Source organism: Orcinus orca, chromosome 10, assembly GCF_937001465.1.
Source record: "Orcinus orca chromosome 10, mOrcOrc1.1, whole genome shotgun sequence".
In the NCBI taxonomy this organism is placed as follows: Eukaryota; Metazoa; Chordata; class Mammalia; order Artiodactyla; family Delphinidae; genus Orcinus; species Orcinus orca.
The window spans coordinates 81206145-81225217 of NC_064568.1; the positions used below are offsets into that span (position 1 = coordinate 81206145).

General features: G+C 43.0%; 2 protein-coding genes across 8 annotated transcripts in view; both read right to left on the minus strand.

The window, feature by feature from the left end:
- GSTA4 (glutathione S-transferase alpha 4) overlaps nt 1-11353 on the minus strand; it is a 30939-nt gene extending 19586 nt beyond the window's left edge. For all 6 annotated transcript variants that reach the window (XR_007469832.1, XM_033416281.2, XM_033416282.2 and 3 more), the window contains exons 1-5: nt 11238-11353; nt 10164-10268; nt 3668-3719; nt 2058-2190; nt 1038-1179 (exon numbers count right to left, since the gene is read on the minus strand). Coding sequence is in view for 5 of the 6 variants with exons in the window: in XM_033416281.2 (XP_033272172.1) it covers nt 1038-1179; nt 2058-2190; nt 3668-3719; nt 10164-10253 (417 nt within the window). In the remaining variant the exon portion in view is untranslated. The remainder of the gene's footprint in view (nt 1-1037; nt 1180-2057; nt 2191-3667; nt 3720-10163; nt 10269-11237) is intronic.
- Nucleotides 11354-14949: 3596 nt separating this feature from the next.
- The window catches only part of CILK1 (ciliogenesis associated kinase 1), a 52942-nt gene continuing 48818 nt past the window's right edge, over nt 14950-19073 (minus strand). For both annotated transcript variants that reach the window (XM_004285613.4, XM_033416289.2), the window contains exon 14: nt 14950-18514. In XM_004285613.4, the coding sequence (XP_004285661.1) occupies nt 18360-18514 (155 nt within the window). In that variant the 3' untranslated portion in view covers nt 14950-18359. The remainder of the gene's footprint in view (nt 18515-19073) is intronic.

Sequence of the window (19073 nt, forward strand, 5' to 3'; positions counted from 1 at the left end):
GTGATTCTATTTCATTATGGGTAAAAAGAAGGTGACAATTATTTAGCTCATATGTTCGGTGGAGCCCTGACACAGTCTGGGCCACAGGGACAGAGGAACTGGCAGTGACCCTTCTCCAAGGCACCTGTTCCTCCCTCGTCCCAGCACATTTCTGCATCATCGTATTTTACATTCACAAACTGCCTATGGGCAAGATGCCACGAAACCAGGCTTCCCTGGTGGCACAGTGGTTGAGAGTCGGCCTGCCGATGCAGGGGACACGGGTTCGTGCCCCGGTCCGGGAAGATCCCATATGCCGCGGAGCGGCTGGGCCCGTGAGCCATGGCCGCTGAGCCTGCGCGTCCGGAGCCTGTTGCTATGCAACGGGAGAGGCCACAACAGTGAGAGACCCGCGAACCGCAAAAAAAAAAAAAAAAAAAAAAAAACTAAACAAAAAAGAGGCTACGAAACCAAGGACAGAAACACTCAGAAAATATCTCTCCTCCTTCTTACATCTAATTCCACATCAATGGCCAGAGGAAGTCTGCCAATTCCAGATTTTCACATTCTCTTGGTTTTTAACTAAAGCATTTAAAATAGTCCCTCTGAGTTGAGGAAAAGAGAGGAGGAGTTTGAAGCTCAGAAAAACAGATACGGTAATGAGACAAGAAATAACAAAAGAGAAAACAAAAAGAGCACAGGGAAGAGAAATAGAACAGCAATGGTTCTTCTCTTTATACCAAACTATCAGGTAGGATGATGAAAGAATGAATGAAGTAGGTGGTTTCTTCTCTTCTGTATCGTGCACGAGGTGGCACCTGGCTAATGTAAGCAATGACAAAGCACACATGGGTGAGCCCATCTTTTCCCCAGAAAACATGGAAGACTCTGGAAGAGTCTGGGAGGCTCCAAGACATCCTGGCTTTGTGCCGATGGCACCTCTGAGCCCTCAGGAGTCCAGGAGGTTGGTCTAGCAGGGCTCAGCTTTACTCCGCCTGAGTAGAAAGGGGTGTTTGTGGTCTGGTGATGCCGTGTTCACAGGCTTCACTGCCACCTACCTTTTCGAACACAGGAAAGTATCTGATTATAGCCTTCTGGGCCATGTTCACCACTTCCTTTTGCTGATCGTCTGGTTTGAGGAAAGGATGCATGATAATCAGTTCCAGAAGATCCAGGGTCCCCTCCACATACATGTCAATCCTTCAAAACACAAAAGAGCGTTTTCTCAGTCACCCCTCTCTTTGAACTCATTGGCTTCCACAACTAAGCATCTAGAGTGTTTTTCTCTTAAGGCTCTGGCAACTTAAGCACCAAGAAGCATTCATCTCCACCTGTCCCTTTAGAGCCAAGATGCAAAGTCAATTCTAGCTGCGATTCAGAAAAATCTTTCAGAAAAACCTGTCACGCATCTCAAAGCACAAGAGGCACGAATGTCCTCTCTCCTGGCCCCTACTCCGCCGCCCTCACTCCAGCACCCGGGCTTGGGGCGGGTGGAGCTTCACATTTGTAAAAATAGTGGGTTTTATAGGATGCTTGGTGTGTACCAGGCACGGTGCTAAACACTCTCTATCCGATATTTCACTGAATCCTATGGCATTATGAGGAATATGCTGTTATTATCCCCACCACACTGGAAACTCATCAGGACACTGGAGCGTAACGCTTTGCCCTGGGTCATGATCCAGGAGGTACAGGGACCAGGCTCTGAGTTCAAATTATCATCCAGTGCACAGTATCCTGGGCCTTGAATGTCATAGCAGCTTTCTATTCCTAATACTCAGCGATAATACATTTGCAAGAAAGGTAAAAAAAAAAAAAACTATCAAAGCATTTAAACATGTTGAAACCTACACCACACCCCAGACACAGGCTCTAATATCTGAACTCAATTCCTTTCTCTCATTTTACTCAGACTCTCTGTACTGATTTTCTAACTGGTCTTGACATTTCTGGGGCTTTGTTCCCTGTTCCCACTAACGATACAGGACATGAAGTGGACGGGTGTGCTGTAGAGGACGACTAATCGGTTAAGCATCGGTAAGTGGACAAGTGAGAACACGCCAGAGGGGCCACAGTACAGGGTTCTCTCCTTGAGATCTTTGCCGAAGAGATGGTGCTTGTCTGCTATATAGTGGAGGATGCTCCGGGTCTGCACTAGCTTCATCCCATCAATTTCAACCATTGGCACTTGTTGGAACAGCAGGTGGTTACCTGGGAATGGAAGCCCAGAGTTAGAAGTGATCTCTTCCCTGCACCCCCATCAAAACATGCTCTGCTGAATGAAAAGGGACAGTGGGATCACAGCCTTAGTGTAAAGCTCCCCCAACTTCATTCAGGGGTGCAGATTTAGCCATAAAACAAGCCCGAAAACTAGCATTGATCCAAATCTTCCCTTTTGACTTGCACCCCAGGAAAAACACCTAGCTCCAGTGACAAAGGGTAGGGGAGACGTAGTGAAGACGTTGTTTTAGAGGTGCGCTGGCCAATACAGTAGCCAGTAAGCAGCGTGTGTATAGTTAAACCTAAATTTAAGTTAATCAATTTTTTGGTGTGTGGCTGCAATGCACAGCTTACAGGATCTTAGTTCCCTGACCAGGGATTGAACCTGGGCCCACAACGGTGAAAGCCCAGAATCCTAACCACTAGGCCACCAGGGAACTCTAAATTAATCAAACTTTTGAAAAATTTAAAACTCACTTTGTTAGTCGCCCTGGACACATTACAAGTGCTCAAAAGCCACATGTGGCTGGTGGCTCCTGCGCTGGCCATTGTAGAACAGAACATTCCCATCGCTCTAGAATGTTCTATGACTGCACTGCTTTGACAATCTGATCATGAAACCCAAGTCACCAGCTGATACTCATGTACAGGCGTCCACTACCACAGTCCACCTACCACCGAGTACGCTGTCACTGGTCAAAAAGTAACCCATTGCTTTCTTCAAGAAGCCTGTCTCAAACACTTTCCCCACACCAAACGTCGGGGAGAGTTGCAAGTATAGCATACGGCCCAGCCCTGGGGGGGCTCAAGGCTTGGGGGTGCATGCAGGTCGAGGGGAGATATGTACTCAGCACAGGCCTAGTGACGCCAGGCAGTGTCACTCATGACGGGGGCATCACAGCTCTGCAGAGCTGGTCCCTCTCCGAGGAGCCTTGAGTTGGGCCTCAGGATCCTGCTGATGGCCGGGAGGGAGGATGCTTACAGGGGCCTGGGTGTGGAGGGGGAGGTGTGACCAGGAGTTAAAAGGGGGCCTTTCACTGATGTCACACCTGTTTGTACTTATTTCAGAAAGCAGCCCAGTGTAAATGGTGACTTTTACCTGCGTACTTCAAGCAGGTGCAGATGCCTCAGGTAATTCAGAGGAGGTGGAAAATGAGGAGGGAGGGGATGAGGGAGAGGAAGAAAGGGGGGGAAAGGTAGAGGAGGGCGGGGGAGGAGACAGAGATGGAGAAGGGCTGCCCACTGGGACAGAGGGAGGAACTGGCTCCTTCCCTTTCGCCAGCTTGTATAGAACTACTGAATACAAAGAGACTGCCTGGCAATTTCGGCTACTGTTTCCTCTTGCTTGTCTGGTTTTAGGATACTGGTCTGGATTCTTACTGCAGCAGTATCTTTGCCCTTCCACGTAAATATGGGTTCTTAGAAAAGAAAATCAGCATTACCGACAGTAATACATTTTGATACTCACCATCCTGCAACTTCTGCAACTGTTCTTTTGTTTCTAAAAAGTCTTCATCAAACTAAATTCAAAAAGACACCCCCCCCAAAAAAAGAAGCGAAATGTCATTCCAGGTTCAGGACTGAAAATACCAAGTTAAACTGCCTCAGAAGCAGAGAGAAAGAGCATACTCAGTACCCACATCTTGTTTCTAAATATCACTGGACTCCCAGAAGCAAAGGTTGACTCTGTTATGTCAGAAAGTGAGGACGTACTCAAAGACTAACGGGTATGTCAAAAGCAAAGGCATGCGGGACCCTACCCGAGGGATTCTCTAGCCACATCTGGGACAATTTAAATATCGAAAAGAGTGATATCAGTTATGGATTAGAACACAATAAAAAAATCCCTGTGTCCATAAATGATGATTCTAAAAAAAAAAAGGGAGAAGAAAAGCTCTCTTTTACAGAATTAGCACTAATTAATGTAGAATTATTCCTAATTAATGATAAAATTAGAAAATCACCAATTTTCACCCTATAATGTAATAACTGATTCTGATAAGGATCATAATGGATGCTGAAATCATTGGGTCATGGGGCATAGAATATTCACACAATCTCAAAGTGTCACCCCACAAGTTCCTTATTATGACAAAGAAAAAACACCTCTGCAGATCTGGAGATCCCACCATCCAACTAACCAAGTGGTCAAACTCAGCTCCCCACTGGGGGACATCCTGAGATATCACGTGCTCCCTGCTGTGACACAGTGAGGACACTGCACCACTGCAGAAAGAGCTCGCCAACCGATTTCACTTGGATCAAACTGCAAGGTGAAAATGGGGCATATCCAGGATGTGGGACACTCTGTAACATAAATGGCCTGTTTTGTTTCTAAGCTCCTCCAGGATGTGCAAGGTTTGGAAACTGGTCTGGGGAATTTTCTGCCTCTGCTGTTCCCACTCTGTGGTCCTCACCACTTGTCTGGCTCCCGTTTCCTAGCCATCTATCCTCTTCCCGACCAAAAGCATGAATTCTGCTCTCAAGGGCAAACCTTTATTTAAAAGGGAATCGACTTTAGCCAGGTAGCCCTCTTCTGATAATTCTTTATGTCATTTGGCCTCCAAGTCACATAACTGATCCCTTACGTCTGTTGGCAGAAATTCATGCAAGACAGTCAATTCCTCCTTCACACATTCCTTTTCTGTTAAGTGAAGGGTAGGGAAGAAACGAACAAAATGCAGGCTCTGTTCTATTGATAGATGAAAAGAGACTAGAGAAATAACCACCAAATATCTGAATCTTGATTAGATCCTGGATGGGGGAGGGGCAGTTACAACTGCTAAATAGTTAAATAACAGTTACATAGACTTTTGGGGGACGAGAGGGAACTTCTGAATATGAATTGTATATTAGATGTTGTAAAGTTAGTGTTAACTTTCTTAGTTGTGACAATGATATTGCAGTTATTAGGACAATTATTTCTTTCTTTCTTAACAGGGAGATACATGCTGATGTCTGTAACTTACTTTCAAGTGATTAAGAATAAATAAAGCAGAGAGAGAAGAGGGAAGGAAGCAAACATGGCAAAATGTTAACAACTGGTCAATTTAGTTAGAAGGTGTCCATTGTACTATTACAACTTTTCTGTAGGTTTTCAAGTTTTCAAACTAAAAGGCTGGGTGGGGCGGGGAAAAACACTGAAAAGTTTCTTTTCTTGTGATAGATAAAACTCGTGCTAATGTACTGATGCCCTTCACATGCCCACTGTGTCCCCAGATGGTTCCCCACCAGCATCTCTCCCTGTGCTGCCCCATCATCCCAGGAGGGGCAGAGCTGACAGCATAGACATGGCCATTCTCTCTTCCGCCTCAACGGGCATCAGGATGTGTAGGCATGGCTTCTCCTACTCCCAGGGTCCTCCCGTGTGAGGAGGGGGCCTCAGTGCCCCTAGAGGCACTCCATCTGTGGCCCACGAAGCAGTAACTTCAGGGCAAGAATGTTCTGGGCATTTGTCCAAATGCCCAGCTGGTCAGGTGTGATGTTGGTGGTGTTCCCTCTGCACCACGGCTCTCACACTTTTATGACCACAATCATTTATAAAGCACATGGGAAAGTGTGTGTGTGTGTCTCTAGGCTCATCCCTCAGAGATTCACATCCAGTAGTTGGGAGAGACCAGAAATGTACATTTTAAAAAAACGAGTCCTTCCAAGCAACATGGATGGACCTAGAGATTAACATACTAAGCAAAGTAAGTCAGACAGAGAAAGACAAATATCATATGATATCACTTATATGTGGAATCTAAAAAAAAATGACACAAATGAACTTATTTACAAAACAGAAACGGACTCATACACATAGAAAACAAACTTATGGCTACCAGGGGGGAAAGGGGGTGGGGGAGGGATAAATTAGGAGTTTGGGATTAACAGATACACACTACTATATATAAAATAGATAAACAAAAGGACCTACTGTACAGCACAGGGAACTATATTCAATATCTTGTTATAAGCTATAATGGAAAATAATGTGCAAGATGTATATAACTGGATCACTTTGCTGTACACCCGAAATCAACTATACTTTAATTTAAAAAAACTTTTCTTTTAATTCCTTCCAAATTTTTCCGATTCTGGTTTTTGACTTCTGGGAACACGTAGCAAAATGCATGCTCTCTCTCACTAGAGAAGCTCTCTTCAGTCAAACTTTATAAAACTTGGTCTGTAAGAAGAATCTAGCACCGGAACAGGAGATTAGAGGGTAGGAGAGGCAGGAAGGGAAAAAGTCCCCAGGCAGAGCTTGGAGGAGCTGGCGACTGTCTGGCTGCTGCTCCGGGCTGTAAGTAAGGACAGACAGACAGCGTGTGGCTTCCATCCACGCCATCAGCCGTCTCTGTGCCCTGATGGGGTGCCGTTCCCGCTGGGATCCCTGGAGAAGCGCCCGCGTCCACACCACGCGCTCCCTCTTCGCACGCCCCCTTCTTCTAAGTGAACTGCCTAGAAGTCCGGAATGAGGAGCTTGTGGCCTTCACATCTTCTCTTTTACTGTTCATCCCCCTCTCCACAAGGAGGATCTGACCAGGTTCGGGGGGGGGGTTGTCTTTGGGCACACGAAGCTCCAAGCAGCCGAGAAGCAGCATCCGGCACAGAGCAAGGTCTGAGGACTCGAACCGCGCGTGAGATGGAAGACGCCGACGCCCTGAATTAGGCCAGGCTGTCTCTCGGCAGGTGCGAGGTACCTAGTTACTGGGATGCGTGTGCTTTACACATCAGCCTCTAACCGGCATCGTGACCCTGGGAATCATGAACTCACCCAGCGGCTGCCAGCCTGGCCCTCCTGTTTCAGATCTGTCTGAGCACAAATGTAGCTGAAAATGTCACTGGGCACAGAAAGGAGAGGGACCCCTGGTACCACCTTTTGGGAATTGTTCCTGCAAACCACGTGGTCAGCCCTCGTGAAGGAGGCCAGTCTAGCTCCCTCCACCCTGGTCAGAGGAGTGGGCTTGAGATCCACGCTGGGCTAATTATTGTACCCCACCTGCCTGCCTGGTTGAGGGTAGGTAGATCACATGACCCATGTTCCTTTTTGTTTTTCTTACTTAGGGTTGGGTTTCTATGACTGTAGCCAAGAATGCTGACTCACAGCAGAGCAGGAGGGGCAGAATGAAGCTAGGGAAGAGGAGCTTTGACAAGGGATTCTAGTACATACACATATAAGACACCCTCTTCAAAACCTATTAGATAATTGCAAACTCAGAAGCATACAGGGGTTAGACAGGTGACAGGTGATCAAAGGATCAAGAATTGTTCCGCTTTCCTCTTAACACAATTAGAAAATATGTCCTGAGACAATAGGGAATGATGGGGACTGTGCAGGCTAGAAAGGTCCATCTCTAGGGACCGTCCCTACTCAGAAGCAGCAGTTGCTGCCCTATGGAAATGAGGCCCCAGGATCATCAGATCTTCCAACTTCTCAAGAGAAGTCAGAAATCAGAATTTGTATATAAAAATGATATCGATTAATTTAGAAAACTGTAAAAACACTGTGTGGTGAGTTATAACGATAGGTAAGGAAACCAAAACCAAACCAAACCAACCATAAGAAACAAAACCCCAAACCCATCAACCCTCATTTGTCACCTCTGGAGGCTGCTAGGGTAACGACTCATTATTCTGAAAACTGATAAAAGTGGCAGAATCAAGCATCTATCCTGCTTTTCTTATTTGAAATGTACTTCGAGGTAATTAAGTAATCAGTGAACAATTACTCTTTATAAGAGTATCACAGTTAGTAAATGTAGGTGAAATGATAGAAATAGAAAAATCACCATTTTGTAACCTCTAACAATGGTGATGATCAAGGCTGCAAACGACACTTGAAAGGGTGACGGAGGAAACTTCATAGTGTGTGGAACAGGCTAAGGTCACAGGAACACACTGATCAAACTCAGCAACGCTGGAAACGAGACAGGCAGACGTCATGCACCCCGGATGTCGCACAAGAGAAATATGATCGCAGTATCACCTCTGCCGCAGTCTGGCAGGAAAAAAAAAATAGAGATAGAAAGAAAAAAAGGAGCCTGGAGTTGATCAGACTTCTGGATCCAACTAGTAGTTTACAGGAAATATAGAGAATAGAACATGTTAAAATGAGAGTAAAGCCGCCAAATCCAGAATGAGGGGCATTCTAAACGCAGTTTCTTCCACAAATGGCACCAGAAACAAATGCAGACACTTGGCGCCCAGATCTTGGCTGCTAATACCATTTTCTGATAAAAGGGACTAGGGCTCTTGGAGAAGTACTAGGGCTAGGGCAAGGAAAATACAAGATTAGCCTGGAGCATGTTGGAGTGTCAGAAAGTGAGAAAATGTTGAAGGAAAAAGAAAAAGTAAAAAGGGCTACATGGAAAGGACACCAGAGCCAACCTGAAAGAGCCTCAGTGGCCAAAGGTGGAACTATGTGAGCAACAAAAGAAAGTATTATTGAATTTTAATCGAAAGGATAAAATAAATATACTTAAATTCATGCTGATATAAACAAATGATGGAATAAATAAATAAATGGGGGGGGGACAAATCTTCCTTACATAAGAATTCTAAACGCAGATACCAGGAGGTAGAGCTTAATTCCCATCCTTGGGAGTGTGGGCTGAATTTAATGATTCTCTTCCAAAGAACAGAGGGAAAATTAGTTGATGAATGAAGGAGCCAAGTGACCAGGCTTAACTGCACCAGTGACGACTCATGATGTCCTGTAACCCCTCATATGATGTAATAAGAAGGACACTTCACTCCGTGGTCTTCTTTCCTCAAACTCGGTCTAATCATGAGAAAAACATCAGACAAACCCAAAATGTGGAGGATTCTACAAAAAACCTGACCAATACTTTTCAAGACTGTCAAGGTGGTGAAATAAAGGAAAGACTAAGAAACTGTCACAGATGGAGGAAAGCGAAGGAAACATGATGACTAAATACAATGTTGGATCCTGGAACAGTAAAAGGACATTAGTGGAAAAACCAATCAGATTTGAATAAAGTCTGTAGTTTGTTATGCACCAGTGTTAATTTCTTGGTTTTGATGTGGTTAGGTAAGATGTTTTCATTAAGGGAGACAGAGACAGTTACATGGGAACACTCTGCACTATCTTTAGAACTTTTCTATTAATCTGAAATTATTTCAAAATGCACAGTTTATTTTTTTTAATGCAGAGGAAATGTTAGATTTTTTTAAATACTGAAAGAAACGTAATCAAATGCAATGTGTGGACCTGATTTAGATCCAGACTGAAACAAGGCCTGTTTGAGACAATCAGATTGTTAGCTGATAATAAGGAACTGTTGTTAATTTTGTTGGGTGCAATAATGCTATTGTGGTTATGTTTTAAAATGCTCATCTTTTAGAGAGCAAAACTGAAGTACTCACAGATGAAACGTAAAATATTCCCAACAAAGCAAGCAGAGGGGAGGAGATAGGTGAAACAAGATTAGCATAAAGCTGATGGTTGTTGAAGCTGAGTGACAGGTACATGGATCTCATGGCAATGTCCTATCTTTGCTCGTATTTGAAAATTTCCATAAACAAGAAGCTACAAGAACAGAACAAAAACAAGACCAAAACCACTGTGGGCCAAAGCATACAGGAAGGAATGCAGACAAGATAGGAAGGCTGCCAGTCTGAAGCCACTGGAATAAATACGAAATTCACCTAGAGATTCTATATTCACAAAAGTTCTGGCTGTTAACTGGCAAATTGCAGGTTCGTTCCTTTTCTCCTCATTAATAAATATTTACTGGTGGTAGATCAGAAGCCAATGATTAAAGCTGAAAGTTAAATACAATTTCATCAACTACACTCCATTTATAAAGAGAAAAAGTCTTGAGGGGAAGGACTCTTCTGACTCACTGAAGCAGGTCTGTAATATTAGTGGGAGAGGACAGGGCTCCGCCATTGACGTTTCCCTCAAGTCTCAACGTTGTAGGACAAATCTGTGCAGAAACAGCATATAGGTAGGGTACCTCGACTCCAGCGGCAGCTAAAACCCATCGCACGGATTCCATGCGGCCTCGTCCATTTGGATAGTGGAGTTTGGGCTTCGTAGCCATCATGGCCTTTCAGGTTTTCTGAAAAACAAACGCAGCAGCTCCTCGCAAAAGAACAGCCTCAATTTCGAGTCCTCAGCCCAGAGCTCAGGCGCTAAATGAATATTCAGGATTTTGGCACAGAAAACTGTTTGGGGGGTTTTGTGGTGGTTGGAAGGGAAGGGATTTTGTTTCCGTTTTTTTAATTGCGTTTTCCCTCACTCAATAAAAACAGACCACCATTTTAAAACTTAAAAAAAACAAAACACTTGGCTTTCATACCGTTTCATATCGTTACGATTTATTACTCTGGATCTTGGGAAGCTGGGGCCATTTGCTGTAAAGACATCTATCTGTACTAGCAGCACGGGACTTCACAGAATCAGAACATCGTATACTTTGACCTTGAAATTCTGTGATTTCCCAAATTCGGCCTTTACAGTCCAGACGCCAAGGGCCGCGGAGGAGACGTACACACCCGTGGAACCTCTGCAAAAATTCACTTTCACACGCATCAGATTTGAGCCTCACAGCAACAGGGAGGTGGGGAGGCCGAGGATTACTACTGTCCGCAAGACTCGCGTCGGTGGGCAGGCCCGCGGTGGCGGCCCCGGATCCTGCACGCCCCCGCCCCGCCCGGACACGGGCCCCCAGACCCGGGTGCGCCCAGGCCACCGATCGGCGGCCGAGATAGGCTCCCGGCGCTCCGCGTGGCCGCTCAGCCCGTGAGGCCCGCCCCGGGGACCATCCGACCCTGCCTTCCACCCAGGGTTGCCGACTCCACAGAGCGGGTTAATCATGATACGCACACCGAGCCAAACAAGACCCCCACCCCAGCCCAGGGGCCCCCGTCTGCCCAGATGGGGGCGGGGGCGCAAAGGACCGGGGCAGGAAGACAGGAATAGGATGAATGCGGGGTGGTTCCGGGATGGAGAGAGAGTGAGAAGCTCGGAGCCAGGAGAAACAAGACGAGGGGAAAGGGCAGGTGGGGGCGGCAGAAGGGAGACAGACCTGGGTCCGCTCGGAGTGACCAGAACCGCACAAAGCGCCCAGCAAGCGGTCTGCAGCCAGGGAACCCGTGGGCCGCCCGAGGCGCTCTCGGTGGGCGAGGCTCCGGAGGATTTCACCAATAGACACGGCACTATTTAGCATGCCCCTCCCACCTGCAAGGCATGCTGGATAATGTGAAAACAACCCCAAATTAAGCCCGTTTTAGCACCAATTTTAGCAATTTTAGGGATTAAGTGATCATTTAAGTGTTAGTTAGGTTAAGACTTTAAAGTGACTTTTAGAGATCCGACTAGACAAACAAGTAGACCTATGCAAAAAGTTAAAAATCTCTTCAGGTTTATATACCGTATGCTCTGGTGTGTTCTTTCGGATGTGAGGGCGATCTGGCTGCGACATCTGTCACCCCATTGATCGCCAGGGTTGATTCGGCTGATCTGGCTGGCTAGGCGGGTGTCCCCTTCCTCCCTCACCGCTCCATGTGCGTCCCTCCCGAAGCTGCGCGCTCGGTCGAAGAGGACGACCTTCCCCGATAGAGGAGGACCGTTCTTCGGTCAAGGGTATACGAGTAGCTGCGCTCCCCTGCTAGAACCTCCAAACAAGCTCTCAAGGTCCATTTGTAGGAGAACGTAGGGTAGTCAAGCTTCCAAGACTCCAGACACATCCAAATGAGGCGCTGCACGTGGCAGTCTGCCTTCCTTTTGACAATGTTTTTAAAAAAGGACCAAGTAATTCATACAAAAGAGGTGTTTTTGAAAAGTAAGCGAAGTTTTATATATAGCTATGTAACACAACTCATTTTTGAAAAGTAAGCGAAGTTTTATATATAGCTATGTAACACAACTCATTTTTGAAAAGTAAGCAAAGTTCCATATATAGCTATGTAACAACTCATTATTAAATGTGTGATTATATAATTTATATATAATTTATATTTATATAAATTATATATTCATTTATATATATCATATACACATATATTTTCTATATATTTTATATATATATTATATATATTTATATATATTTATATATACATATATTTTTTTCTCCTCTCCCTCCTTCTTTCTTCCTTGACCCAGTGAATCGTCTTGAGCTTCTCCTTCATTTTGTACACTTTCGACAAAACTGCTTTAAGCCACAGGTTAAACATAGCACCTTCTTGGATGGAAGGAAGTGGGGGCCTTGGGGTAGAGGTATCAACGGGGCTAAAAAAGTAATTTGGCTGGTAGATAAGTTAGAACTTTAAAATATTTTAAAACCGTCAAGGTTAGTATAGAAAAACTCACATGAATTTTAAAGTTAAAAATATATGCCTCCAAAAGGCCTTCAGAACTCTCTCTTGCTTCTAGAGGCAGCTTCTGCTATTTCTCAGGCTATAGATGTTGTTGATTATTGTTTTCACCCAGGAGGGGTTTTTGAGAGTACCTGGCTTGAGAAGCCTGTGCTGCTGATCAATTACAGCAAATAACAAGATCAGATTTTATTTTCCATAGATTTCTCTGGCAGAAACGTGGAGGATGAATTGGGACTGTGTGGGGTGGGGAAAGAGAGACCTGTTAAATGTCCGAGTGAATTATAGTAGCATCAAAAATTTGAAGAAGATGGGTAAGAAAAGGTGAAATATTAATGAGGTGGAAAGGAGAAAGAGAAAAGGTCGAGAATGATGCCCCCCCTCCAAACACACACACATACACACACACACACACACACACACACACACACACACACTTCCTTTTCCACCTTCCTTGTTTATTTTTCATAACATTTATTGTCATCTAACATAGTGTATTTTTAATTTATTTTGTTATCTGTCTGAAATTTTGATAGAATATATATTCCAAGAGGTTAGGGGTTTTCATATTTTTTACAATATACTTTTGTATATCCTGCTCTTAGAATAATGCTTAGCACAGAGAAGGCGTTCAGAGAACACTTGTTGAAAGAATGAATGAATGAATGAATGAATGGACGATACCTTGGTTCTAGCTCCATAAAGGTTTGGGGGAAATAATCATGAGTAGGTTTGTCTTTCATTCCTGCGAGCCGTACAACTGGAAATGTCCACTAGACAGTTGAAGAGGCCGGTGGGAGGTTGGGGTGAGCAGATGTAAGCTGTTATATTCAGAATGGATAACAACAAGGTCCTACTGTGTAGCACAGAGAACTATATTCAATGTCCTGTGATAAACCATAATGGAAAAGAATACTAAAGAAAGAATTATATATATGTATAACTGAAGAACTTTGCTGTATAGCAGAAATTAACACATTGTGAATCAACTATATTTCCATAAAAAAATAAAAATAAAATAAAAAAAGAGGCCAGTGACAACTCAGAAGAGAGGACTGAGATGGATTAACTTGCCAGCAAAAGGGTGAGTTTATCCAGAGAAAATATGTAAAGTAAGAAGAAAAAACAAGAACAGCTGGGCACACCAAGAGTCAGGAAAGTCACTTTCAAATACGAAAAGCAATATGTGTTCAATTTCATTTTTCTAACTCTGACCTAACACAGAGATTACTCAAGTTGACATAGGTAGGAAGCCATATATATTTCTTTTTTTTTTTTAAGTGAAAGGAGGTTTACTCAGAGAAATACACACTCCACAGACAGTGTGGGCCATCTTGGAAGGTGAGACAGGCAGAAGCCATATTTTCCAAACCTGCTGAAGGTGGTCATACTTTATCAATTTTTTCAACCCACCTTTCTACAAAGATTCGCTTTCATTGAACTAGGTAGGACAAGCATTATTATAAACGTTGTTGATCAGCCAAACCTTTATCTCCATTTTCTTATTTCTAATTGGTTGAACCATATCAAATTGTTGGTATTTTACTAATTTTTTCTAACTTACAAAAATGGACACTTCATACGTCCAACCTAATAAATTAGGGGTCATATCATCCTAGTAATCTTGTTTACTCGAAAGAGAAACTAAGGCAGTGTCATAAGACTCTCATTAAACAAGCTTGTGGAGAAATTAAAAACTCCTGTTATTTTAATTCTGCTATTCTACAACAGGTATGCTTAGGTCATTCTGCTCCTTGGAAGCCCCTGAAATCATTCTATTCTTGGAGACCCTTGGAGTTGCTCTCAGCCTGGGACAGTCTTACTCATGGTGTCTTTCTACCTACCTGATATATATCAATATATTCAGAGGCCCTGGGAACTCATCTCAGTCTTTGACCCTTCCCCCATCCAGGTCCGTGGATGTTCTGATGGCGAAGGGCACATCACCTACGGATTCACCAATACAAGGTTAATTGGTAAATCATGTTCCCTCAAAATTCTTTTAAGGTTTCAAAGAATGTTTGGGAGAAGAATTTCCTGTGGAATTCTGTATGGAATTCATGAAGTTATGAGTTTCTTTTGAAGGTTTATATTGTACATGTGAGTGTACTATGAAAGCTAGAAAAACGCAAGGTAGGTATTAATCATGATGAAATCAGCAACAAGAAATTGTTTTGACCTGCTTTTTTTTTTTTTCAAATATTCCTACTCACCTAACTTGCTAAAAGCTAGATTTAAAAAGCCTCCACATTGCAAGATAATGCTTCCTACTGCTAGTCTAAGTGTATGCTTTCAATTTCACAGCAGTAACACTATATTAAGCGTTAAGGAGAAGTTACAGAATATCAAAATTCCAAATTAGGAAATAGTAATGTTACTGTTTGATGGGAGAACATACAAACAAAAACAGAACACTCAAATCAATTTTTCTTAAACTGTAACTTTATTTGGAGCAGAATTTTCCTTAAGTAAAGTTAACGTTTTTAAACACCTTAGGACAAACTATTCAAAAAAGGAACATTTTATTTCAGAAGGGGTTTGAGTAAGTGGTTTTCTGTCTTCCTACCTTCCCATCATATGAATATTTGCTTTATAATTAAATATATTCTTAGTTACTCCCTTGTAATCAAACCAGGAGACTAAATTGCTGTCAGCATTGAAATATCCACATCAGAAGACTGTTCAGGTCATTTTAAATTCACATTAGCACAGTGACTATAAGAAACTGATAATACAGATTAACGTGATATTTGCCCCCAGTTTGTCTTCTATGGGTTTCCATGAGAAGGTCCTCACAATAAATTATATAAAATACAGTACTTTGGTTGGAAATTGTAAAAAATAATTCTAAAAATTAACCACATATATTAAACAAACAAGTTGCTACAGTATGCTTTAAATGATATAAAATAATTAGTATGTCAAACATTTTCTTATAAACACATTGCTTTGGATCATACATTGAGCTGAAACATACAGCCCGCATTCTTTTTCTCTCCTAAATGGCCCAGGACAATGGCTTGATGCCACCTCGTGAAAAAACATGGTGCCTGTGAACTCCAACAGTACCGGTAATTCGTACTTAAAAACAAAACGATTCTTGCGTTACGTGGGTTGCCTTGACTGTATTCAACTTTTGATGACTCCAGATGATGACATAGCGTCAGTTTATTAGACGTATATAGTCCTTTAGGCAAGAGATGTGTCTAAAAAATTGCTTAAAAATCAGTTTTCTTCCTATTTAAATCATACATGAGCTGGGTGAGGGCTTAGTAATCAATGGCAGCTTATTGTCAAATTAACAATCACACCAAGAGTAGCTTTTATGCCCATGCAACTTTCCCTGCAGTTCACACACATACCCTTTGGCATACCACTGTCACTGAAACTTTGGGCACTGTACCATTTCCTGACGTCCCAGAAAGCTTTCTGCCTGGAAATGAGGTACAGACGTGGATAGGTACAGTTAAACTCATCACTCTTCTTGGTGTCTTGCAGTAGATTTTGTAAGTCTATAGTCACTAAAAATATAGGCAACAGGTAGCATTTCATTTTCACTTAACAAAATAATGGTGACTATTTGCTTCTATAGTAAACAGCTTGTATGCTCAATTTATCCTTTACCCGTTTCAGGGTGGGGGGGAAAAGAGAACTTTATAGGATTTTGCTAGTTCTTTAGAATTGACATTGTTTTTTCAGCCTTCTAGTTTGCTCAATGCAGCGTCAGCTACTTGACTTGCAAATGAATAAACATGTTTTCCTTCCCAAGGGAAGTTGTTTGCTGATAAACAAATGAAAGTGGAAGAAGAAGAAAAGTGACATATTTTCCGAATTTGGGCCCTACAAACGTAATAGAAAAACAATTTTATAATGTGTAATAACCAGGTAACTGGGTTTTTCAATTAAAAAAAATGTAATGACCTTAACATAAGCTAGAGGGCCAAGAATATGGTATTCACAATCCATCCGGTTCTCTAGGGGGTATTTACAATTTAAAACCAGCTTTCCAGCAAGCTGTGTAAGCTTTCAGATTAATTTACTTTTTATACATAATACAGAAAGGGGAAATAAATATTAACCTCATAGTAAAGGACTCATCTCTGAAAACACATTTTCTGCTGCTTGAGATAATGAGAATATAATACAGAAATGAATTCAGCTTCAAGTTGTGCTTACATATACATCTTTATTTCCTGAAGCTTTGCTGCCAGTTTGTTAACAGGAAAATATTACCTCTCAAATCCACGTCCATCGTGTGCTTTTCTCATGCCCCCAGCGATCATGGCGCTTGGTCAGGTATATTTTTGAGCCAGACTCTCCAAAGCACAAATTACTCCCTGATTTTAGGTGAGGGCCCCTTGGGAACCATCCTGATTTGTTCAAGCTGCAACATATTATGAATACGTCAAAGCAAAAATTTACCAACTTATTAGGTTGAACCATATCAAGGTGCCGATATTCATTTTAACCGACAAAGATGACAATTTCATTGGCTCAACTTGCTATATCCTGGAACCAAATGACAGTGACTTGAGCCCTGCGAGAAGGTGAGTCAATATACTCAGGAGACTATGTCGCGTTTACAGACGGTGACCTTCTCTCTTGCCTTTCAGGCGACCATGAGTGGAGGCGAGCGTGCCCACAGAGGTGGATCAGAGTGGACGTTCTGTCTTTTTCTGTCTCCAAACTAGCTTTGTCATTTTCAAAATTGCTGTAAACATTCCTCTCAATGGAACAGCCTCTGCCCACCATATAGAGTTCTCACTGTTGAAAGAAACTACACAAGGGTTAAGAGTTCTTTGAATGTGGCACGTGACAGACACTGACATCATGGTAGCTGTGACTTTCCAGACCAGTGGGACCTCTGCTATTTATCCTTCCTGCTCCCCAGATTGCCATGAAAACCGAGCTAAATGCAACATTCTGAGGGTTAGGATAATAAAAAATCTTCTGCTGCTTGAAACTTAGCTTTTGGATCATGTATCTTGGCAGGGATATAGTTTAAGTGACCGTGTTAACCTTTATGTGGAGAACATTTTGGCTTGAAAAGCTTCCTTTTTGTGGGTACTTATACAAGTTGATTTCAAAAATGGAAGAAAATAGAATATCATGGCATAGCTTGGTTTCAGCTGGATATCTCCAACCACCAAAAAGGGTGTTATAAACATTTCTAAAAATATTTACTTAGAGTTCTTTCATCTGGGGAGTAAAAAGAAAACAAAGTGAATTATGTAATAGTACTTTTAGAACAGCACAGCGGTATCAAAAAGTCAAACCAATAACACGGTATTGAGAACAGCAGATGGTCAGTTTTCTGGTGCTGAGGTCAGTCCAAAAAAGCCTAAAGTACCGAATATGCCACATTTAAAATTTAACCACTTCACAAATATCTGCACACACTGAGGGAAAAAGCCTTTATCGTGTAGCCTTAAATTGCACCCCTGTTGCAATACTGCATCATTATTATTCTATTTTTAAAAATCTGTATAAAATATTATCTGGAACCCCAAAGGAAAATCAATTAATCTTTAAAAACTTCCTTACAAAGTTGACTGTATAAAATGCTAAAACATAATCCATATATACAAAATGCTGCTGTTTAAGAAAATAATGGGACCCAGTTTTAGAATAAAATAACTTTGTACAAAAAAGGTACTGCATTCAAATCAATATTAAAAAAAAACAAACTTTAAAAATGAATATTGAAATGTCTCAGTTCAGAAGAATAACTATAAAGTGTTTGCTTTTCCACCATCTGAAAGTCTCTTGCAGGTAGAACACCAGCTGGCTGAGGGAGAGTGTCCTGCTGTCCCCTACAAAGGGCTTCGTGACAGTCATCGCCGAGATGCATACTTAGCAGCCCAGTCCGTCCGGCCATGCACGGGCTGGGCAGCCGGAGGCCGGGGCAGCGAGCCGGGAGTGCTTCTAGGTTGGGTGTGGAAAAAAGGTCGCCCAGGATGAGGTCTCACAGCCTTCAGGGAAGAATAACCTGCAATGAAAGAAAAAGGTGGGTCTGACTGATACGGGACCCATGCAAACAAAGTGCAGCAAAGAGCATCCTGGTGACAAAAATATTAGCAAAGAAGAGTTGAAGAGCAGCCGCCTTTTCAGGGTCCTCCCTCCCAGTTAAGGACAACCCCATTCTATAGTGGTCAGGCCAGAATTACTGGTGTCATCCCTGACCCTTCTCTTTTTCTCAGATCCCACTTGTAATTTTCAGCAAATCCTATTGGCTCTACCTTCCAAACCTACCCAAAACCTGGCCCAGGTCAACCATCACCACAGGCCCAGGCCAGCCTCATTCCTCACCTGGATAATCGTGACAGCCTCCTGGTTGGTTTCCCTACTTCCACCCTGCTCGCCCTTTCAGTCTAGTGACAACAGGGCTTGAGTGAGCCTGGAGATAGAAGTCAGATCCCCTCACTGCCCAGCTCAGAACCCTCCGGGGGCTTCCATGTGGCTCAGAGTCATGACGACGTGCTTACAGTGACCTGTGGGGGGCGCCCCCCATCACCTCTCTGACCTCCTCCTCCTGCTACCCTCCTCTT